Genomic DNA, 23,833 nt, shown 5'->3' with positions numbered 1-23,833 from the left:
CCACTAATTCCCCAATGCTAACAAGAAATCTATCTCACGATATAAACAGGTACTATGAGCCAGTGTGGCGTAGTGGTTAGAGTGTTGGACTTTGACCTGGGAGACCAGGGTTCGAATTCCCACACAGCCATGAAGCTCACTTTGGGCCAGTCACTGCCTCTCAGCCTCAGAGGAAGGCAATGGTAAACCACCTCTGAATACCGCTTACCATGAGAACCCTATTCATAGGGACACCGTAAGTCGGAATCAACTTGAAGGCAGTCCATTTCCAATAAACTGTAAGGCACTCAAGCAGGACATTCCATTCCCCTCTTCTCCGCTTTTCTGTTTTTCTTTTCCAACAGATAGTCCGTATTCCATGACTACTGAAAATCCTCAATCCTTCACTGTGCTGTTCTTTGCGGGGAGGGATACCCCCTTAGCAGTGGCGGCTGGTGGCTCCATGTCAGTGGGGCAGTAGAGTGCCTTGAAAGTTCAGACTAAAACCCAAAGAGGATTCCACCGCCCCAGTGACATGGAGCCACTGGCCACCACTGCCTCTTAAGGATTAAAAGGGGAAAAAATTACTCCTGCAGAGCCTGGAGTTCTTCCAAGCATGCCGATATCTCCCTCCTGATTCCTAAGTGATCCCATTTTGACTTCATTTCAGTTGGCCACTTCATTTTGCTGTTAGAGGGAGCGATCAGCCATCTACCTCTCTCCCATGGAAGGTCGACCTCAGCCCCTGCCGTCACAGTTGTCTTGAAACCTTTCTTTGCTGCTTGGTGGTAGTTTGGAGCTCCCATCCGCTGTAACACACAGGTGATCATTGGGCACCTCCACGTTTAGGAGCCTATCTCCCATCATCTTTACTTTAGGCATATGTGGCGTTTCCAGGGTCTGTGGAGTTTCCAGGGTGGGACTGAGAGACATATAGGGATGATAGCCAACCTGTGACACACACACTATTTAATTTCCCCCCCTCTGATTTTTCCCCAGCTCAATGAAAATCTGTAACCACAACATAGCAGCATGTTTATAGTGCTATTGGTTATGGAAGATGGGGTTAGGTGGGGAGAAGCACAATGGGACATTGGAGAATATGTTGTAGATATTGTTATAACTGCTATATTTGGTTTGTTTTATTTATTTTGTTATTATGTTATGTATATTGTTGAGATTTATTGTTTACTTATGTTTATTTAAAATGTGATGTATTGTTTTTCCTTTTAATTGTACCAAATATGAATTGTATATTATATATTGCATATTGATTTTTATGTTGTAAACTGCCCAGAGAGCTTCGGCTATGGGGCGGTATAGAAATTTAATAAATAATAATAGTAATAATAATATGTGTGTGTGTGTGTGATGGGCTTGTGGGGGCCTGTCCCCTCCAAGGGATTTCCTAGCCCTCTTTTCTGAATTTCCAGAAGTAAATCTTTAGCCCCTTTGAATCACGGAGATATAAAGTAAAGCATGAAGGCTGTGTTCTGCCCAATTGCTTACTCAGAAGTAACGCAACTGAAGCACCTCAGGCTACGTAATGTACCAGTGCTTTGGCTGTTCTGCAGTCAGGGCCGGCCCTACCATCAGGCAGAGTTAGGTAGCTGTATCAGGTTGTAGATGCTGAGGGGCAGAGAATGGACGTAGCTGAAGATGAGCGCCACATGGCTTACCCTCATGGGATGCTGGTCTTTCAAGGCAAATGAGACACTGCCCCCTAACCCCAGTCTGCCCTCCGCCGGCCCCCACCTGCCTGCCTTCTTACTTGCAACCAGTCCAAGGGGCGACAGTGCCTGGCAACTTCCTCCTCCTTTGTCTCAGTGTTGTCCTTGTAGAATTCAGCAGGGGTAGGATGGGGACAAAACTAACATGGCTTGGCTGTCCCTCTGATTGGCTCTGGCTCCACCTACTGTTTGGCCTCCGTGCCTTGTGCCCCACCAGATCTAATGGTCCCAAGCAACCACTGCCTGCCCTGTGCCCCCTAAGCTAGCCTACTACCTTCAGGTGCAGGAGATGACTCTATCCCATTGACTCTAAAGTGTCAACTAACAGTCTGGGGACAACTCCATCTTGTCCTTTGCCTCAGACAACAAAATGTCTTGGGCCGGGGCCTGTGTACAGGGCTTCTGTATTCTATAACTATAGCCACATCTACACCAGACATTTATTCCACTTTAAACAGTCATGGCTTCCCCCAAAGAATCCTGGGAAGCGTAGTTTGTGAAGGGTGCTGAGAGTTGTTAGGAGACCATTATTCTCCTCACAGAGCTCCAGTTCCCAAAATTCTCTGGCAAGAGGGACTGACTGTTAAACCATTCTGGCCTTTGGAGCTCTGCCAGGGGAATAGGAGCCTCCTAGTAACACTCAGCTCTAGGGTTGCCAGGCTCAGGGCCTGAGACTGATCCTGTATCTTTAAGAGAAGAGAAAATTCAGCCAAGTGCAGGTGTTCTTGCAACCCTGTAATGGGAAAAACTACAAGGTGGAATTCTCCCTTTCCCCTGCACATCTGTTAAAGATACAGAAGACCTCTTGGTTGCCAGGACCAGCCTCCCAGAGGTCTTCTGTATCTTTAAAAGTTGTGCAGGGGGGAGAATTCTACCTTGTGGTTTTTCCCATTATAGGGTTGCAAGAACACCTGCACTTGGCTGACTTTCTCATCTCCTAAAGATACAGGATCAGTCTCAGGTCCTGAACCTGGCAACTCTACTCAGCTCCCTTCATAAACAACACTTCCCAGGATTGTCTGGGGGAAGCCATGACTCTTTAAAGTGGGATGAAAGTATGGTGTGGATGTAGCCATATATTTAAATACACCTTTTCCAATTCCTTAAGGCAGCATACAACCAATAATATATTTCAGGAGTAATATATTTCAGGAGTAAGTCACATTCAGCTGAGTAGGACTTTCTTCCAAGTAAAGGTGCAATCCTACACACACTTCACCTTGGAGCAGCAGTATATTGGCAAATTCAGAAGTGCAGTGTCCCTTCATATTAGTCATAGTCATGCCCCCTCCCTCTTTTTGTTCTGGGGTTGAGAATGCGATCCTTGTTAATACCTTCTCCCACATTAAACATCCTTAGGAGCCAATAAGCATGAAAGGGGAGAGCGTTAGCTACTGAGAAGAGTCTTCTCAACGGCTGACTTACCCTTCTTTCACTCTGATTGGCTCCAATCAGCAGGGAAGGTCAAGGAAGCATGTTAGAAGATTTTTCTCAGTGGCTAAGACATTCCCCTTTCATGCTGATTGGCTCACAGGATGCTAAAGGCACAGGGACCCTGCTCCCCAAACAAGTAAATGGTCTAAGACCTCCCGAGACCCTGGATGACTACACCCCTGGCTGGGAGTAAGCCCCAGTTAGTTAATAGGACTTGCCTCTGAATAGACACATACAGGATTGCGGCTGAAGTCTAACACTGTCGGCACGCCATCTTAAGAATGTTGCAGTCTGCACACACTCAGAGTTTTTTTTCTTTCCAACCCCTCCCTCACTTTGTTTCACATCCAGCTTGAAGAAGAGTTCTGGAGAAGCTGAAAGCTTGCTTTGTGGCATTTTAGTTGGTCCTAGGATAAGATATTAGCCAACTGTGTTTCCCACCCCTCCTTAAAACTTGCAGCTCTAATATAAATGAGCAGTGTAGCATCCCTTCCTAGCTCAGAGGAGCTTTGTGTGAAATGAATAGCTTGCCCTGTTTCTCTTTTCTTTTTCCCTTTCCGTTTCCGCATTTCCACCTGCAGGCTGGCCCATCCATCCTCGACCACTCTCTCTTTCTCAGAAAGGATGCAATCCTCCGTTCGGAGTGTCAAGGGTTTGTTTCCCCCCCCCCCACTAGCTCTCCTGGTCACCAGAGGGCGCTCCCTTAGTTGCAAATCTCTATGAAAGAAAGAAAAACAACCCAAAGAACTACATTATTTTCTTCCGATGGCGAACCGCCTCCCCCCCCCCGTTCTCTTATTTCTTCCCCCCCTTTTCCTTTTTTGGCAAACGGAGGACAGGAGAAGAAGACAAAGAGAAGGAAGTGCAAGAACGGCGAAGACCCAACATGAGGAGCAGATAAGACAGAAAAAAGAGAGAAACAGAAAAAAAATATTGCCGCACATTGACAGAGGAGGGGAGACCGCTTGATGGAGAAGCCGGCAGGGATGGATAGCCGCACGACGGAGTGACGCGTACGGCACATTTCCAGCCCCGCGATCGTCCTAGAGAGCGAGGGAAGACGGAGACGGATAGAGGAAGAAAGACATGGGATAAAACGCGCGAGAGAAGAGGAAGCACAACGACGCGCTCGGGTTTCTTCTCCGTCCGTCTCACCCCCCACTCCCTTCAACTCTCCAAAGTTGTTCCTCCATGTCTGGACGGGCGGTTCGAGCTGAGACACGGAGCCGAGCAAAAGATGACATCAAGAAAGTGATGGCAGCCATCGAACATGTCCGCAGATGGTGAGGCCGATTGGCAGTGGCCAAAGGAACTTTTGGAGGCAGCGTCCACTTCTTTGCCACCTCCGGCCTTATCCGTTTGTCAGAAGGACATTGAGGCTGGTGGAAAATGCAGGCCGCAGGGGGGTAACCTTGGGGGTTTGGCCGCAGGCGCGCGCGCGCACACACGACACAACCCCGGCTCGTTTGGGCTGTTGGGAGGGGCGGTGGCTCAGTGAGGACCTGCTTTGCATGCAGAAGGTCCCAGGTTCAACCCCGGCATCGCCAGGTAAGGCCGCGAACGTCCCTTGTTCTAAAACCCAGCTTGAGCCGCTGCCAGTCAGCGTCGACAATGCTGGGCTAGATGGACTCATGGTTTGTCCCGTTATAAAGCAGCTGCCTAGGTTCCTATGTATTCCAAGCCAAAGTTTCGCACTGTGAAGAACATGGCGCATTGCTGTGGATTTGTGAATGTTTGCTAAATGCATTTCGGAAGGGGAAATGCTGGATTGCAAATGCAGTGTATTTCCTTCCCCTTCTTTTCTCCCCACCCACCAGCTCCCGGTTATGTTACGTTTCAGACTATTTGTGTTACATAATCCTCTTCCCATTGCCCTATCGAACTGGCCCACTAGGAGGGCCAGCCTGCCTCAGTAGGCCATGCAGGCAGTTCCTAGGCAGCAGACTAATTGGTAACATCCTCACTGTTCTCCTACCGTCATAAGAACAGCTTTGCTGGATCAGGCCAGAGGTCTATTTAGAGCAGTATCGTGTTTATGCAGACGCCTGTGGGAAGCCCACAAGCAGCAGCTGACCACAACAGCACTCTCCCAACTTGTGATTCCCATCCACTGGTATTCAAAGGCATACTGTACTGCCTCCAAAAGTGGAGGTAGACCATAGCCATTGTGGCTAGCAGCAAGCGATAGCCTTACCCTCCAAGCTGATAGCCTTACCCTCCAAGCCTTACCCTCCAACCTGGTGTTCTTCATTTGACCCACTCTGTATAGATCTGTGCAATCACGAAGGACTGTGTCCAATGCAAGTCCTACTCAGAGTAGACCAATTGAAGTTAATGGACGTGACTAATTTAGACCCCCTTACATTTAAAGCAGGATTATACCACTTTAAACAGTCATGGTTTCCCTCCAACAATCCTGGGAACTATAGTTTGTTAAGAGTGCTGAGAGTTGTTAGGAGACCCCCTAGTCTCCTCACAGAGCTGCAATTCTCAGAGTGGTTTAACAGTCAATCCCTCTTCCCAGGGAACTTTGGGAATTGTAGCTGTGAGGTGAATAGGAGCCTCCTAACAACTCTTAGCACCCTTAACAGGATTCTTTGGGGGAAGCCATGACTGTTTAAAGTAGTATACTAGTGCTTTAAATGTATAATGCAGATGGGGCCTAAGATTCATTAATTTCATTGGGTCTCCTCTGAGTGGGATTAGCATTGGATATAACTATAGATCTTTAGAAAAGGCCCTGTTGGTGTTTCTGTGACCTGCAGAAATCCATGTGGTGGCAACATGGAGAAGGGCCTTTGTGGTGGTATCTCCTTTGTGGAATGATCTCCCCTCTGAAATCAGTCAGGCACCAGTTGTAATGTTCTTCTGCTGGGTATTCCCTGCTGGCCATTGAATACCAATGTAACTATGTTGGTTACTGTCATTGTCTGTTTATGCTTTTACTGAAGATGTTGTGTATTGCCCTTGTTGTTGTATTTGGAAACTGCTGTGGAATTCTCTGTAAAGACGGTGGTATAGAAATGGTGTTCAATAAATTAATTTTCCAAAAAGGGGGTGGGTGGAGAAGAGCAAAATTCCGTTTTGCCCAGGAGAGCAGAATGTGGCACTTGAGCCATCCCTTCTTTTAACAGGCTGTCCATTCAACCATTAAAAAGCTTTTTTGTCATGTGCACACACCAACACCCATCTTTTGTGTGTATGGCTGGCTGCATATTTGAACCCTTCCAAAGCCTGGTCCAAATCACACATGCACGGTTCATTTGATGGGAGCTAATTTTGTGGGTTTCCCACAGCTATAGGTAGAGGCTGTGGATAAACCCGTCCCTACCAGCAAATGCAAATTACAACACAAAGTCTTTTTTCAAGCAGCTTTTTTCCCTTGCTAGAAAACGCAGGAGGGACCCAATGCCAACCTTTTCATTTTTCTGTCTCTCTCTCTCTGTGGGGGTACCATATTTCCAGACAGGGTGTCCACAAAAGAGGTGGAAAGCCAGGACCAACGGAAAGTTCTAGAACAGTGCTGCCAAGCCAAAGTGTCTATGTGTATTTTAATGTCTGTCGGTGAATTTGAGAACATTTACCAATTAAAAATGAACACCTTTCCTTTCTTAGAAACCTATTTACCCCTTACCTCTTCTAAGCATGGGACTGAAACAGCCTTGGTCGCCTTGGTGGATGATATGAGGAGGGCATGGGATAGGGGCGAATGCACCTTCCTTGTCCTCCTCAACCTCTCAGCGGCTTTTGATACCGTTGACCACGCTATCCTCTTGGACCGCCTGAGGAGGTTGGGTATGGGGGGCACTGTATGGCAGTGGTTCCGTTCCTTCCTCTCCGGTAGGTACCAAAGAGTAGCATTGGAGGAGGAGGTTTCGGATCCTTGGCCTCTCACTTGTGGGGTGCCACAGGGTTCCATCCTCTCCCCAATGCTGTTTAACATCTATATAAAGCCGCTGGGGGCAATCATCAGGAGATTTGGGCTGCAGTGTCATCAATATGCAGATGACACACAGCTCTATCTCTCATTTAAATCTTCACCGAGGTTGGCTGTTGAAACCATGTCCAAATGTCTGGAGGCAGTGAGTGGCTGGATGGGAAGGAACAGGCTGAAGCTGAACCCGGACAAGACCGAGGTACTCTTTGTGGGTGACAAGGGAAGGTTGGGGGATGTAGACCTTGTGCTTAATGGGGTACGATTGCCCCTGAAAGACCAGGTCCGCAGCCTGGGGGTCATTCTTGACTCCCAGCTGTCCATGAAGCCTCGAATCTCGGCTGTGAGCCGGACGGCACTGTATCAACTCCATCTGATACGGCGGCTGCACCCCTACCTCCCCAATCATCTGCTCCCACCGGTAGTACATGCCCTGGTCACCTCTCGCTAGACTACTGTAATGCACTCTACGTGGGGTTACCCTTGAAAACAGTCCAGAAGTTGCAGCTGGTACAGAATGCGGCGGCTCGTCTGATTAAAGGTAGCCGCCGACAAGATCACATCACTCCTGTATTGAAGGAGTTGCACTGGCTACTGGTTGCTTACCGAACCCAATTCAAGGTGTTGGCTCTGACCTTTAAAACTGTATACGGTTTTGAACCAATCTATCTGAAGGAGCGCCTCCAGCATCGTCAGGGATGCCGCTCAACAAGATCAGCCTCAGAAGACCTTCTCTCGATCCCACCGGTTAAAATGGCCAGACTGGTGAGGACCAGAGAGAGGGCTTTTTCAATAGTGGCCCCCACCCTTTGGAATTCTCTCTCCAATGATCTCCGTCTTGCCCCTTCTTTGATGAGCTTCCGCCAGACCCTGAAGACATGGCTCTTCAGGAAGGCTTTTGGCATGGCCTAGGCTTTTACTGTTATGTTTTTAAATTTTAATGTTGATGTATTGTTTTTATTCTGTACGTCGCCCAGAGTGGCTGGTAAACCAGCCAGATGGGCGACTAATAAATTCAATAATAATAATAATAAGCATGCTCACAGTAGCTAAATGCAGATTCCCCCCCCTTTTAGGATCACTTAACTATGATAACAGTGGAAGTGATCTTGAAAAATTCAGGCTTGAACCATATCACTTCAGTGTGATGTCAGCTATACCAGTTGCTGATGTGCTTCTGGGCAATGTTCAAAGTGCTGTTGTTAATTAACCTGTAAGGCCAGAAAGGATCAGGGGCCACGATATGAAAAGGACTGGCTCCTTCTATTCTGTACAGGCCTACCTGGGTCTTCTTTTTGTTGGCTGAAGCTGTGTTGGGTTTCTCACACCACCTTAAACTCACCGTGTGTGGATAATGACAACATAAGTACTCAAGAGTTTAAAAGTGCTACACATTTATTTATCTATTTATTTAATTTTATTTGAATATTTATAAACCGCTTCACAACCAAAAGTTAACTGAGCAGGGTACAATAAAATAAGATAAAATACAGAAGATTACAAACTCAGTAAACTAAAGGGAATAAAGCAATTGTACAGTTCTTATTCCATAAGAAGACAGGGTCACGCACTTAAGGGAATGTCAAGTTGTAGCCTTTACAACAACCCTGTAAGGTTAGTCAGTGTTATTATTCCCCATACAGCAGATTGGGATTGGGGTGGGGAACTTCGCCGGAGTGGTTTGCCTAAGGAGGGGAGCAAATGTGGTACCCTCCAGATGTTGCTGGGCTGCAACTCCCATCGTTCTTGATTATTGGCCACGGTGGCTGGGGCTGATGGGAGTTGTAGTCCTTAATGATCTGCAGCCTACTTTGGCTGTCCCTGGCCCAAGAGTACATAGTGAGTTCATAGCAGAGAATCAGCACTTCCTGATTCACAGCTCTGCCCCTTATCTGCTATGTTCCACCAGCATGAGAATTTGTGAGGGGACGTCAGAACGTAGGAAGCTGCCTTATCCTGCATCATACTATTGGTCCATGTAGCTCAGTAACGTCTACACTGGCTGGTAGCAATACTCCAGAGTTTCAGACTGGGCACAGTCCCAGCCCTGCTTTGAGATGCTGGAGATTGAACCTGGGGCCATCAGCACGGCAAGTGGCTGAGCTATGGCCCTTCCACATTCCTCATGGTGGCTGCCGTAACATTCTTCCCAAGGAAGCCTGTGTTTACCTTACCACTTGTGGCGAGCAGAAAAATCCTCTCTTTTTATGAAAGCATTTGGTCCACTTGTGAGGATTGCTGGCCAGTTCCTGGTTGTCTTGTCTTGTGGTTGTTTTAATGGCTGTTTTGGGGTGCTGTTTTGTTCTGTTTTGTTAAAGGGATTGTTTATAAATGCTTGCCATTATGAACCTTAAGTTCTTTAACGGAGTGGCGGGATATTTTTAACCTAGGAACATAGGACGCTGCCTCATCCTGGGTCAGACCCATTGGTCCATCTAGCTCAGTATTGTCTACACTGACTGGCAGCGGCTCTCCAGGGCTTCAGGCAGGAGGCTCTCCCAGCCTTACCTGGAGATGCCGGGGATTGAACCTGGGACCTTCTGCATGCAAGTCAGATGCTATAACCAATGAGCTGTATGACCCTTCCTCATTATATAAATGTATACGTAATATAATATTTAGGATCCTGTTATATCGCTTGTTTCTCTGTGAATGTCTGTATGATGGGAGGTTGTAGTGGGTGGCTGATAACAGAAGTTTCCTTGAGATGAAATAGATTTTGGGGGGGGTTCACATGGGAAGCTGCAAGTTGTATAATAAACGTAGTTCACACCATTTGCTCTCTTCTACTTCCTAGGGAAAAGCGGTGGGTGACTGTGGGGGACACGTCTCTACGGATCTACAAGTGGGTACCTATTGTGGACCCCCGGGATGAGGTAAAGGTTTTTTTTTTACATTTATTTCATTTATTGAATTTATATTGCACCCTTCCTCCCAAACGAACCCAGGGCAGCAAACGTAAACAAAACCAGTTAACAAAAAGAAGAAAAACAGTTAAAAACATTCCAAAGCACGGTTACAATTAAAAACATTTTAAAATAATCATTTTAATATAATTTCATCAGCAATCTTACATTCTACAACAGTTAAAAACATTATTGCATCAGTGATCTTCAGGTTGCCAAGAACAATCCTGTTCAGCCATCAAATGCCTGGGTAAACAGGAATGTTTTCAAGTTCATCCTGTAAGTTAATAGTGATGGAGACAGATGCACCTCTCTGGGGAGAGCATTCCACAGATGGGGAGCCCCCACTGAAAAGGGCCTGTCAACTGGGCAGCTAAGTTTATATACAGCTTAATAAAAAATATCTTTAAGTGGTTTACATAGAATGGTATAAAGCAAGTGTTCCCAAAATGTGCTCCGTGGACCACCAGTGGTCCTCAAGCTTCATGCAGGTGGTCCACAGCATGTTTGTGAAGCATGGTGGGAGTAGCAGCTGTGAACTGCAGGCACAGTTGATTTATTATTATTGTTGTTGTTATTGTTGTTATTGTTGTTATTATTGTTATTGTTATTATTATTATTATTAATTTAAAATATATCAAAAACAATTTAAAACACAGTCACAAACCTGACAAAAATAGTCCTAAAATATAAATGTATGCATTATTAAGCCTTGGATGGTGAATCTCAGCAGTTTTCAGGTGGTCTGAGGGAAAAATAGTTTGGGAACCAGCAGTATCAAACAGTCATTCAAAATAGCAATAAAAGCAGACTTTTAAAAATAGTGGATGTAATAAAATGGTTAAAATACAGATAAATTCAACAGTTTTAAAAATAAATGTACATAATAAAATTACATGTCTGGGTAGATGTTTCTGAACAAAAAAGTGTTTAGCTGCCGTCAAAAACAGTGCTATGAAGGTGCCTGCCTAATGTTAATGGGCAGGGAGTTCCAGATAATAGGTCCTGCTGTGCTAGAATGTGGATTTCTCTGAAACTGGCTTTCCTTTCCACTTCAAGCCTCTCCCTATTTCTCTTCCGTTTCTTCACAGGAGAAAAGGCGGCTGGCAGGCAACAGTGAGCAGCACCGGGCCAAAGAACGAAGGACCCGTGTGCCCAGCCCTCGGAGCAATCCGGCTCTGCTCATGTTGGACCTCAATGGTACATCTTGGAAGGTGGGGGACAGGAAAGGGGAGGAACAAACGGCGTCAGGTGGAGAACGCAGGACTTTTTAGAGGTCTTTCTCTGATAGGGTTGCCAGGTTCAGGGCCTGAGACTGATCCTGTATCTTTAGGAGAAGAGACAGTCTGCCAAGTGCAGGTGTTCTTGCAACACTGTAGTGGGAAAAACCACAAGGTGGGATTCTCCCTCCCCCCTGCACAACTTTTAAAGATACGGAAGACCTCTTAGTTGCTAGGCCCAGCCTCCAAGAAGTCTTCTGTAGTTGTGCAGGGGGAAAGGAGAATTCCACCTTGTAGTTTTTCCCATTACAGTGTTGCAAGAACACCTGCACTTGGCTGACTGTCTCTTCTCCTAAAGATACAGACTCAGTCTCAGGCCATGAACCTGGCAACCCTAGTCTCTGACAAGGCCCCGCCCATGTGACAGCCCAAGCCACTCCCACCTCAAAGATAGCCTGAATTTTAGCTCATAGAAAATTCCACTTGATGCTTGCGGAAAAGAGGTATATCCATGGCAGTGTCTACTTTCAGCTTAAAGAAAAAAGAACTGACATTTAACATTGTGCAGTAAAGTAATCCACATTCTGAGTCCCCCTGCCCCAAGGATGTGAGTTAAGCATATTTGCTTACATATGCTCATCCTGCATCCTTTGTCCTGCTTCCCAGTAACACACTTTAAAGTTTAAACCAATTGTTTTCAGTCTTTTCAAACCTAGGAGCCATCTTTTGCTCAAAGATGCATGGAAGTGGACAGAGAAGAGTTTATCTCCTTCAGAACTTGTGAACATCCAATGAAGTTGGAAGTTGAAGGATTCAGGGCAGACAAAAGAAAGTACTTCTTCACGTAGCTCATAAACTATGGAATTTGTCCCTACAAGAGGCAGTGATGGTCACCAAAGAGGATTAGATAGAAGATAAGGCTATCAATGGCTACTAGCCATGATGGCTATGCTCTGACCCCACAGTTGGAGGCTGCATGTTTCTGAATATCTTTTGCTGGGAAACACAAGCAGGCAGAGGTGCTCTTGCACTCAGGTCCTGCTTGTGGGCTTCCCACAGGCATCTGGTTGGCCACTGTGAGAACAGGATATTGGACTAGATGGGCCACTGGACTGATCCAGTAGGCTGTTCTTGTGTTCTTAAGGGAATACCTTCTTATGTCTATGTTTGTGCTTATAATGTAACCAGCGTAACCTGCCTTTGGCCAAACTGCAACCCAGCAATAGGACTTGACCCATCTGTTGAATGAGTTTGTTTTTGTAATCGAGAAGGGAAGGGTGAGTTCTCCACGTTTAGCAGGTCTGCATGATTTACACAATCCACCAACCAGATTCAGCCCCCAACTATGCATCATGGGCTTGCCACGTGCTAGATAACCTGCCCTCCTCATGTCTGCAGTCTCAGGATGGCAGAAAAACCAGGCTTCCTGTGGTTCCTGGTAGGTTGCCATATCTCTTGTGGGTTGCTGGTGTTCAGCCTGATGATCACACACTAGGCAGGCCAGGTTTAAAGGCATGGTTATGGATAGATTGAAGATTCTAATCTATATTTGTAATTAGCCAAGATGGGGTGTAGTAGTGACATCATAGGGTGAGGCCTTGTGATGATGCTATGGGGCTGCTGATTCTTAAAAGACAAAACCCAGACACCTAGGCACAGGGCTCATACATATGGACTAGTGATAAAGGGATATGGAATTAAAAATGTGGAGGTGCAGAAAAATGGGGGGGAACCAGGTGGAAAAACCCCAGGGATTTTTTTTAAAGGGAGAGATCTGCTCCTCATTTTTCGCTTTGAAAAATTGGGCATTTGTGGGAATATTGTTTTTTAAAAAAAGCAACTCACTTCTTATGCAATGCACTCTTTTTTTTCAGAATGATGAGTGCTTTTTTTTAGTACAATTTAAAATAATTCTGTTGCAGAACTAAAGACTGAAACACAGTAATTTGAGACACACTGATGATCTTGAGATATAAACTTGCTGGCCTGAGAATAGACCCCCAAACCTGAGTCAGGAACATGTTTCCCTCTGAATTACTAATCTGGACTGAAAGGTCTACATTCTTGCACAGCCGCTCAAGAGTCACACACAGGCAGAGTGTGGAGAGCAACAATGGGTATTTTGCCTGTTTTGAAGGGGTGTATGTGTTCTGAGTGTCACCAGTTTTTCTTCTGTGAAAATGGTATTTTGTAGTGCCCGTGGCAGATTTTCAAATGTGCCCCTGGGCCCAAAAAGGTTGGGGACCCCTGGTCTGAGCTGTTGTTTAGAAAGAAGCATGTGACAGCAGCAGTCGAAAGACAGGGAGGTGTCTAGTTTGAAAAGCGAAAGGGGTTTGTGGTGGGTGAAAAGTTCAGGACCATCCGCCCACCTGTGGCTTATCTTCCTTTCTGCAGCCTCTTTCTGGAGGCACTGCTCTGTTGGCCAGAGCTGTGAAATCAGAATAAGGCTCCACAAAAATAAAGGGAGGAAAAGTTCCAATTTATGGCTTCATTTGGAAAGACATTCTGTCGCTTCACGGGTATCTCCCCCGCATCTTGTGTGCAGTGATCTTCCATACATTAAGGATGCTCTGTATGAAGAACTACTTCCTTTTGTCTCTCCTGACTCTCTTGTCAGTCTTTTTCAATAGATTTCCCTCCCCCCACTTTATCTGTGAGCCCCTCCAGACATAGCGCATTCATGATTTTGTGTTCATGATGGTATTGGAGTGGTTATAAGCAATCCCACTTTCAATACAGTTTGTGCCTGCAGAAGTTTTGGGGTGGGCATGCTGCTTTGTTTTCAATCGGTGCATGTCCCATAACTTCCAGCTGAAATCCTGTAACTTTTCATGCCAGAGATATTCCGGTTTTCTTTGTCCCACTTTTGGTGTCCCTCCAGATGGCAACAATGTAGTAGCATTGGGGGAGCATTGCAGAACAACTCATAAAGTGGGATGATATGCAGATGGCTCATGTAAATCCACCATATAAATGCACTATTGATGCGTCAGTGACATGTTGCAGAATATAGCTGCAAAAAAACCACCGAGTGGACAGGCCTTACGCGACTGGAGGATAGGGATGGAAAGATCTGCCAGCTTCAGTTCTCTCATCTTTCCAAACTTAAATTTGGTTTTCCACATTTCGGTAGAAATTTCCTTTTTTTTCTTAAAAAAAAATCCTCATGAAGATTCTCCAGCATTTTAATGCAAATTTCTCTGAACAAACACATTTTTGTAGGCAGTTTTAACTCACACACACATTTTTGCAAGGAATTTCTCATCATATAATGCATTTTTGTATGTTATTTTCACTCCTAGATTCATTTTATGCACATTTTCCCGTAACACATGCATTTTTGTAAATACTGTTTGGCTGGCGAACTACATTGAAATTGGCACTTATTCAAATTTTGCAAAGGGTAGCCGCGTTGCAGTACTCGTATTGTTTCGGAAAGTGTGAACTTGATAGATTCGTCTTCAAATGTAAACCGAATCAAATTTCTCAGCCATCCCTACTGGAGGGAAGGCAGTTCGGTTACGTATACATGTGGAACTGCCAACATTATATCTAGATTGGTCCTCAGGCCCTCTGTACACTCAGGCAAAAAGGGTAGATGGAGAAATTTGTGTGTGAGTGTGTGTGTTTTCCAGACACCAAACTGCTCATCAACACCAGCTACAGACAATTCCTAATGGTCCAATTTTTCCTTTCCCCAGATGAGAACAGCAATCAGAGTTCCATTTCAGAGACCTCCTTACTGAAAGGCGGGGACACCAGCCCTGGCTCTACTCTAGATCGCAGCCAGACTGTAACTCCCACCCCATTAGGGGAGCTAAAGGCAGAGGACTCTCAGCCCCCTTTGCTGGGACAGGAAGGAGGTAGGTTGAACTGGGGAGAGGTGACACCAAGACAGTGGCAGCTGTCCTGATTCTCAACCAGAGAAGCAGACTCAGGACTCAGAGACTGGGGTTTCAACAAAATTTTATTCCAGTACAGGAATGCAACATCAGGCATCTAGGCATGATTCAGGATACAGAACACTAACAGACTAGGCATATCTGAGAAACAGGCTAGACATATCTCATGATACAATGTAGGTATGTGGAGGCAACAGCAAACTGTTGTTGCAACACCCTAATTTCATCCACCCATCCTAAATATAAGAGAGGTGGGCGGGCAAATTGTCTGAGCATTCTCTAGTACTTTCCAGGTTTGGCTGCAAGGCGATGGCTTCTCCTGAACCAGAGAACATTTTCTTTAGCTGATGCTGTCTCTTGTCTCATCTGTATGACCTTGGTGAAAGTGTAATCTCTGACTCTGACATACTACTTTCACTTTGCTCTCTCTGGAAGACTCCAGGCTGTTCATTAAGTTTCATCTGTTCAGTAGCTCGGTCTAGACTGGGTGCCAGTGGGAATTCCTTTCTCTGTACAATATTATAGACACGGGGTTGTGGGCACCGTTAGACTCACCAGACTCAGAACTACCAGAGATTTCTGGAAACATTTCTCCTGTGTTTTCTCCTATCCCCTCTGTGACATCTGTAACCCATTCTTCTTCCACTCAGTCTTGCCAAAGGTTCTCCTTGGGGCCATGGTAACAGCTAGTGAGCTTTTAAATTCCCCTCTGTTTTGTCTGCCTGTTTTAATCTCTCCATTTCCCTCCTGGGCACAGAAACTGGGGTGCTGCTTCTTGAGGGAACAGATGAACCCCCTATGCTTACCAAAGAAGAACCTGATCCCAAGATGTCAGAGACCAAGGTGAGTGTTCTGATCCAGGAAAGGGGTAGATAAAGAGATAAAGTGCCACAGGGGAGTTGAGGCTTTCTTGGATACTTGAGCCATTATAGCAACAGAACTGAGGGAATATAGAAAGGAATCCCTAACACAGCATGGCTAGAACTTGGTGTGTAAAAGTAGAAAATGTGTCTCCCTCTAGTAAAGGAGGTGTGTTAGAAGGTGGGGGCATGACACTATTCAAGGTGCTTCAGCACCTTGGACAGCTCCTTGAAAGTTTGGAATAAAACCTGGAACGGACTCCACTGCTCCACCAATGTGGAGCCACCAGCGTCCACTGCTGACAAGAAGTGTGACCTGGGAAGGGGGCCTGGCCTGGGGAAAGTCTTGAGGGCCAAATAGAGATGCTTGGAAGGCCGCATTTGGCCCTCAGGCCTGAGGTTCCCCACCCACTTTAAATTTTGTATTTAGGATATATTTTGTTGTTATACTGTGTTAGTTTATTGTTTTTAGGCTTATTTAGTTGGAAGTGTTTATATTTCTTTTTGTGATACATGGTTTTGAATCACTGTTCTGTTTTTACGGGCAACTGTATTTGCACTATTTATTGAGTTGCTTAATTATTTTTTTGCATTATTTATGTGTTGTACTTTTGATATTAGGCTGATGTGGATAAACAGTAGGACCCCGCTTTACAGCGATTCGCTTTACAGTGATTCGCTAATACAGCGGTCTCAATTAGACGCAATTAGACTAAAGCCCCACTCATATGGCGCTTGTTCCGCTTTTACGGTGGTTTTCGGGCATCGTGCGCCATTCTATTCAATGGGTTCCGCTTTACAGCTGTTTTTGCTTTACAGCGGGGGTCCGGAACATAACCCACCGTATGAGTGGGGTCCTACTGTAAATTGACTAGAATGTTATTTAATCTGTGGCATACAGATATTTTAACTGATTTTAACTAACCTAACCTAATCTAAGTTAAACTACACAGGAATCATCATTCTTATGTTACTGAATGGTGAGCTAGGCAAAGAGATGATGGGCTGCAGAAGGCTATACACTGAGTCTCTAATCACATGTACGGTTCATAGTTCTTTATTATACAGTCTCTCCCTGCTGTGGTATATGAGTTGCAGTATTTGGCCAGAAGGCAACATTCAGGTGGGAAGAACCCCACACAGTTGGCCCTGTTTGTATACATCTGTTAGGAAGTTGCCTTATACTGAGTCACATCATTTGTCCATCTACCTCAGTATTGCCTACATGGACTGGCAGCGGCTCTCCAGGGTTTGAGGCAGGAGTCTCTCCCAGGCCTACCTGGAGATGCCGGGGATTGAACCTGGGACCTTCTGCATGCAAGGCAGATGTTTTGCCACTGAACTATGGCATTAAAGCAGGGGAAGGATAGTAGCCACCAGGCATCAAAGGCTATTGAGAAAATAATATTTGGCTCTGAAGGTACACAAAAAATCTGGAGAAACTGTGATTTTTCATCTTTGCATTTTCATGGCAATAGTTACTAATTATTTCACTAGATGCAAGTGTAAAATTGCCAGCTGATGTTTGAAGCAAACTTGGGTGAAAAGTTTTCCTAACTCAAATTTGCCTAAAAACTCCTAAATGACCATTCTCTGAATTAAAGTGCTCACTTCAACAATTCCAGGTGTTTTTTTAAAAAGGTGTTATTGTATTGAATTTGCCAAGCTGATGCACAACATTTTGCTTTAAAATTCATCAGCCAGGCTGACAGTACAATCCTAGCCATTTTTACTCAGAAATGTTCAGTGAGACTTGTTTTTGTAAAAACAACAAAACATCTCTCTCAGAACTGAATTTCAAAAACAGAATTTTAAAATGCTCAGTATTTGAACATTTGAATCTGAACCGTATGACAAATGTTGCGCTTTTGTGTGATATTGCTTCAGCATCGACTTGTTGAGGTTTGATGCTTATGTCTTCCTTTTCTTCCAGGCGCAGGATCCAGCAGGCCCCTTGGAGCCCACGAAGTCCTTTGAAGGACCCACCCCTGAGACAGAGGATTTGCCAGAAGCTCCACCATTGAAACGTATCCGCAATGAGGCACAAGATTCGGAGTCCAGCCAGCCCTCAGAAGCTTAAGCTCAGGCCTGCTTTTGCCCCCTCCCCACTCCTTTTGACAGGATGTAGGTGTGTATGAAGGGGTGGGGACTAGCTGGGAAGAATGTATTAACATAAAGTTTGCTAAAATGTGGTGCAGGCCAGGCCACCTGTCACCCACTCCCATTCCTGACCTGGGGCACTGTCATCATTTCACTGTGCTTGCTGCCCCCTGGTGGAGGCACAATGTAAACACATGACTGTTGTAGGTGAATTAACATGGGGCCATCCTTGGATGCCCAAGAGTGGCCATGTTTGTTTACATTCAGCAGCCATGCTTTGTTTTGCTTTTTTAACAGTGTGTGCATGCATGATGTGCAGTATTAAAACGTGGCAGTGGGGAGTGAAGTACGAGTGGCTGTGATAGGAAGTGGAGACTGGGGTGGGGATCATGAGGATGGGTAGGGAACCGGAAGGGCTACTTGAAAGGCTTGGCCTACCTAATGTACCATGCAGATGATCTCTTGAGGAAATGAGAATTGTACTGTGGGGGATGGGGGAGGCATAAGCACACTTGCCAAAAGAAAAAGGATTAAAAGTTTGATTGAACACACACATTTCAGGAAAGCCACAAAGCTCCAGATTATTTCTTCTTCCCCAGGTCTGCGAGTGTAAGGGCATCCATGAGTTTAAAAGCAAGACTGGGTGTAATCTATATCCCAACCCAAAGGAAACTCACATTCTAAAGGGAGCAAAATAATTGTTCCTTACTTTTGCATGACTGTATTGTTTCCATTATTCATAGAAGAGGAATGTGGAGATGTTTCTGAGCTTTTCTTCAGAATGAAGACTAGAAACTTTTTTAAAATGACAGTGTATCTCACACTGGTTTTCAGGCACACAGGATATGTGGATCCCTGATTAAGTAAGGAATTGATCATAAATTGCTCAAATAAGTTCTGGAGGTTAAGGCTATGTAGATGTTATACACTCTGTCCTGAAAGCTCTTTTTCCAAATTCCTGATGTGCAGGGGCTGCTTTTCGGGAAAGGGAAAGATATTCTTTATACGCTTAGTAAAATTCACAAACTGAAACATTTTGGGGCCGAGATCTCAAAGCCTCTGGCTATAACTAATCCTTGGCAAGGAAGCTGGAGGACCTTGGATTCTATTGCTGCCTCTAGCAGGGGAAGGCAGACTTGTCTGTGGAGATGGGAAGTGGAAGCTGGACGTTTCTGAGTCCAAGTTTCTTAGGTTGTACTGTACCCAGTCTTAAGTAGAAAGGCATAGAGCATAGCAGGTTGAAGGGTGGGCGCTGGGAGTCTGGATTCCTGAGTTCCCTCTGCCCCTTCCCCAATCTGGATGGAAAATTTGAAGAAATCAGGAGGCAAAAGGTTCTGACTAATGCTCTGAGAGTGGAGTAGAAAATAAATGTGCTTTGTCGATTTTGTGGTGTATACACACTTTTTTCATTATAGTTTGCTGTTCAACAGCAAGCTGTGTCTGTGCCTGTGTTTCCTGATCTCCATGCCTTCCCAAATGTTATTAGTCTTCTCGTCCGTTGTCTGGGATTTGGCACTGCTTTTTGTTCTCCCTTCTCTCCCGGCTCCCATCCCACTTCACAACCACTCCATTAAGATGGAGATTTGGAGCCATAAGGGCATAGCCTCTCCTTAGTACCTGGCTGAAGGTGTGGGTCATATAATATTTCCTAGGCATCTGTGACACCAAGCTGATAATCAAAATGGATTTGTTAATGTCAAAGAATGCCGGTTTTTACAGGCTCACATAACTTTGATGTGTTCAGTCATCAGTCTTTAAAAATACTCTCCTTATTAGTTTTGCTGTTTCATAAAATGTTCCTTTTGTGGCTTCTTCTTTATGCAACAATGCTAAGGAGTGCCCATTATTTAAACAATATAACCAAATGCCTCTTTGAGTTTTAGAGAACATCATTCCTCACTTAAATAATTGTACACATAAAGCACATAAATGACTTGCGCCTCTGCCGGCTGGCCTTTTCCTCCTGGGGCAAGATGGCAAGCAATCGTGGCCACCGGGGGCATCACCCTCTACCCACCTGAGCTGTGGGCAATGTCCCAAAATTCTTGGCCATTCTTCCTTACTAGCATTCCTCAGCCATCTAGATGGGCACTGCTGTCTTGTCTGTGAACAAACAATGTTTGCTCCCAGTTTAGCTTCCCAAGCCCAAAACCTCTATCTCGCTTCTCTGCAAGATGCAGCTATCAAGAGATCTTGGTCACTGGAAACTCAACATTCGAGATCGGCCCAAATCAGCTACCAAGCAAAAGATGGGGGAAAAGAACAGGAATCAAACACTCAGGCCTACCACTTAGGCAAGGTGAGGCTTTCCACTGCCAAATTTTGGGACACCATTAAAAATGTAAATTATTAACAAAATCATATTTTTACTATAGGGGCGGGGGAAGAAGAAGTATTGCCATTTGGATTCTCTGCTTCTGTCACCAAAATGTCAAGAGTAGTCTTACTGTTAGCCTAGTATTTGTTAAAATAAACAAGACAGTTTAAGGAAATATGAAATGGGAAAAGAAGGTATGGCATCAGTTCAGTAGAAGCCACAGCTTAGCCCACTAGCTGATTTTAAAATTGGTGCAAGTAAACCCCAGATGTTGGCTTTCTGTGGGTTTCAGAGTTTGATTTTTGAACTTGGTAAAGTTGGTTCCTAGTTCTCAATTCCCTATTCCCACAAACATTTGAAACAAAGTTTCAATGGGGAACAAAAGTTTATATGCTGCTTTGCTGCGACATGAGCTTTGGCCTACCCCAGATGGTGTATCTTCATTACACCTTTGAGATACACACAGTTCTCTGCAGGCAAAATAGTTTTTTTGGTGCAACACTCTTTAATACATGACTGCCCCACATGATAATTAAAAACAAAGAACTGTAAGTGTACACTCGGAGACATTATAAATCATACACCCAGGCCTCCAGCAGAGTGTCTTCTGTAGATGCTGCAATGTCGCATCTGCTCTAATGCTTTATTTTGGTGCAAGACACCATCAAGCACAAGAGCTCACACTAATAAAATTCAGTATATATAGAACTGAGTAAGGAGCTGGTGTGGCATAAACCCACAATAAGCTTTGGCCACCCCAAATCATACACCTAAACTTCTAGGAGGGTGTTATCTATGAGATAGCATAGAATCACATCTAGCCAAATGCATTTTTTTGGTGAAAGACGTGATGAAGTGTAGCAGTGCCAATAAGAGAGGTTGGGTGTGTGCAGCTGAAGAATGAAATCTGTTGTGTTCTCCAGCTTTTGATGGGTGCGGTGAATAAAGGTTTTCAAAATATTAAAAATGGGACTACAAGCACATATGGAAATGTGTACTCTGTTATTGCTGTCCAGACTTCTTCCTCCTGAAGTTGACCAAGGCTCATTGGTAAATATCTTCTCTAGGTTAAGTACAGTGGGCTTCAAACACACAACAACATCAAATTTACACAAATCCTGCATGTAGAACAGGAGTGGGGAACCTTTGGCCCTCCAGGTGTTGCTGAACTACAACTCCCATCAGCACTAGCAAGCATGGCCAATGGCCAGGGATGATGGGAGTCATAGTTCAGCAACATCTGGATGGCCAAAGGTTCCCTACACCTGATGTAGACTGTTGTGTGTGACAGACGCATACACATGTACTTTCCCGTACCTGGCCCTAGGAAATCATGCCTTGTGGAGGACTTAAGTTTGTGATGTGCGGCCATCTTGTTGAACATATTTGCACAATTTCTTGCACAGGAAAGATTTCCATGTGGGAGCTTTATAATGTTCGGTGTAGGTCCCAAAATAGTCATTAAGTCGTAGTCATTAGTAGGTAGTAGTGGGAGTGTGCTATTGTTTGTTTCAGCAATAACATGTTAACATTTTTTTCTTTTTTTACCTATTGTTTTCTATGCAATATTTTTATTTTACATTGTAACTCTCTTGGCCTATAAAGGAGATTCCTCATTCTGAGCTTGGTGTATGTGTCTGTTTATATGTGAGGGAAGCGAGGATATACTCTGAAAAAATTCAGAAAGCATCCTTTAAGCATGATGATTTTGTACATGTGTTGAATGTATTTCATCAGGCTGTTAAATAAATAACTTTTCTCTGAACAGAGTTAATCTCAGCTTTGGGGACAACATGCACACAGCGAGAGGATCCAGCTTTAATGGTAGGAGGTAGGAAGAAATTCAGTACCCACTAGACACCAGAATACCTAAGATTTCTAGCACTTGGAAGAAACTAGCTCAAACATATCTGAACTTCACCTGAAAGTAGTTCTCATAATGGTGAACTAAGTTCATTTGGGGGTAGAACTTTGAACAATTTCTAGTTGATCTTCACGTTCATTCCTTCCCCTCACATCCCAAGCAGGAGGTCCAGACTCTTACTTTTTTTAAAAAATGAAAGCTAAGTCAATTGGACATCTATAAAGAAAGTTAGAAAACAACATGTGGAGGCGATGTTCTAAGGCTTCTTAGGCAGATATGAAGGTGCTGCTGTTGTGAAGTAATCAGAAGGAAGTAATGTGAGGCATTTTCTATATCTTTACTGCTGTGGAGATTTGCTTTTCCAACATCAGCAGATTACAGTGAGATGTACAGGAACAAAGCAAATGATGCCTTTACCAGCTGTGTGGCTGGCACAAATTAAACAGGGTAAGCTTTTTCTAGTATGGAAATACAATAATGTGGAAAGCTTCACCTGTTGACATTCTGTCTGTCAGACATCTTATTTCTTGTGTGTGGCCTGATTTACTGTTGGACCCAATACTTCAGCACAGCACCTTGTAACATTCTGAACCATGGACATTTTTTGCCAATGAACTTTTTCTGAACTAAAAAGTTTTATGAACTAAAATGTTCATTTGGATGAATTCAGACTGAACTAATGTGTTTTGAAAAAGGACAACCTTGAAGTGGAACTAGTTCCTTTTTGGACACGATGAACTTGAACTAGATCCTTTTTAAAATGAACTTTCAAAGCATTGAGGTTTGACACATTAAATAACCTACACTCAACATGGAGCCACACTCAACATGGAGCCACAACTAATCACAGTCCTCTGGTAAATGCATCTGCTCTAAATATTTTTAAATACCTGTTTGTTACATCCCCCTTTTACATTTTAGTGTAAAATCTTTAAGCATTGATCTATGCAACATTATGTGTGAGATATTAAGAAAATAGATTTTCCATTAACTGAGGAAGTAGCACTGGAAACAGGGGTGCCACTCTATTAAATAAATCTAGACTTCAAGCATAATCCTATTCACATGTACTCAGAATTCTGAGTTCATTGGGACATTTCCAGGTACGTATGCATCAGACTGCAGCTTTAGTCAAGGGGTTGCCATGTCTAGCCCTGACATGGTGCCTGACATGGAGTCCTCCGAAGATGAACAAGACACCACACAGGTTGAGGACCTTGAGGAACAGGCAAGAGGGGTCCCTGAGCAGAACCCAGTGCTGAGGATCCCCTGAAGGGGCCCTCTGGGTTGAGAACTTATGAAGAACCCCTGGGAATGTCAGAAAAAGTGGTGCTACCCCCCAGTCCTTGAGAATGCTGGCTCCCAAAGCTTTGAATCCTGGCTGAAGAGCAATGGCACAGTCTACAGACCCAGAGTTTTTGCCCTATTTGTGAGTAAGCAGTCTCTGATACTCCGCTGCCAGGTGGCTAGGGTGTGGTTTAGGAGGCCAGAATATATAAAGCTCTCTCTTGAACCTCCAAGTGTCTGGCTCCATGTTCCTGATTAGGTCTCTGTGCTGTGCTATATTCTATGATACTGACCCTGGAA

General features: G+C 44.6%; 1 protein-coding gene across 1 annotated transcript; it reads left to right on the top strand.

Annotated features, from left to right (window-relative positions):
- Positions 1 to 3,936: 3,936 nt before the first annotated feature.
- BCL7C (BAF chromatin remodeling complex subunit BCL7C) lies at positions 3,937 to 22,147 on the top strand. Its single transcript, XM_061589383.1, has 6 exons — positions 3,937 to 4,426; positions 9,875 to 9,953; positions 11,075 to 11,183; positions 14,905 to 15,066; positions 15,863 to 15,948; positions 17,899 to 22,147. Exons 1-6 carry the CDS (start codon positions 4,335 to 4,337, stop codon positions 18,043 to 18,045), a joined length of 675 nt encoding a protein of 224 aa, XP_061445367.1. The 5' UTR covers positions 3,937 to 4,334; the 3' UTR covers positions 18,046 to 22,147.
- The last annotated feature ends 1,686 nt before the right edge of the window (positions 22,148 to 23,833 follow it).

The sequence above is a fragment of the Rhineura floridana genome, chromosome 11 (genome assembly GCF_030035675.1).
Source record: "Rhineura floridana isolate rRhiFlo1 chromosome 11, rRhiFlo1.hap2, whole genome shotgun sequence".
In the NCBI taxonomy this organism is placed as follows: Eukaryota; Metazoa; Chordata; class Lepidosauria; order Squamata; family Rhineuridae; genus Rhineura; species Rhineura floridana.
Note: the sequence above shows the minus strand (reverse complement) of the source record. Positions and strands in the feature narration are given on the sequence as shown.

Bases quoted from the DNA above. Each gene is read 5' to 3' on its own strand.
- BCL7C (XM_061589383.1), top strand. From the start codon at position 4,335: ATGTCTGGACGGGCGGTTCGAGCTGAGACACGGAGCCGAGCAAAAGAT. The intron at 4,427-9,874 runs GTGAGGCCGATT...TCTACTTCCTAG, and splicing joins ATCGAACATGTCCGCAGATG to GGAAAAGCGGTGGGTGACTG. The intron at 15,067-15,862 runs GTAGGTTGAACT...TCCTGGGCACAG, and splicing joins TTTGCTGGGACAGGAAGGAG to AAACTGGGGTGCTGCTTCTT.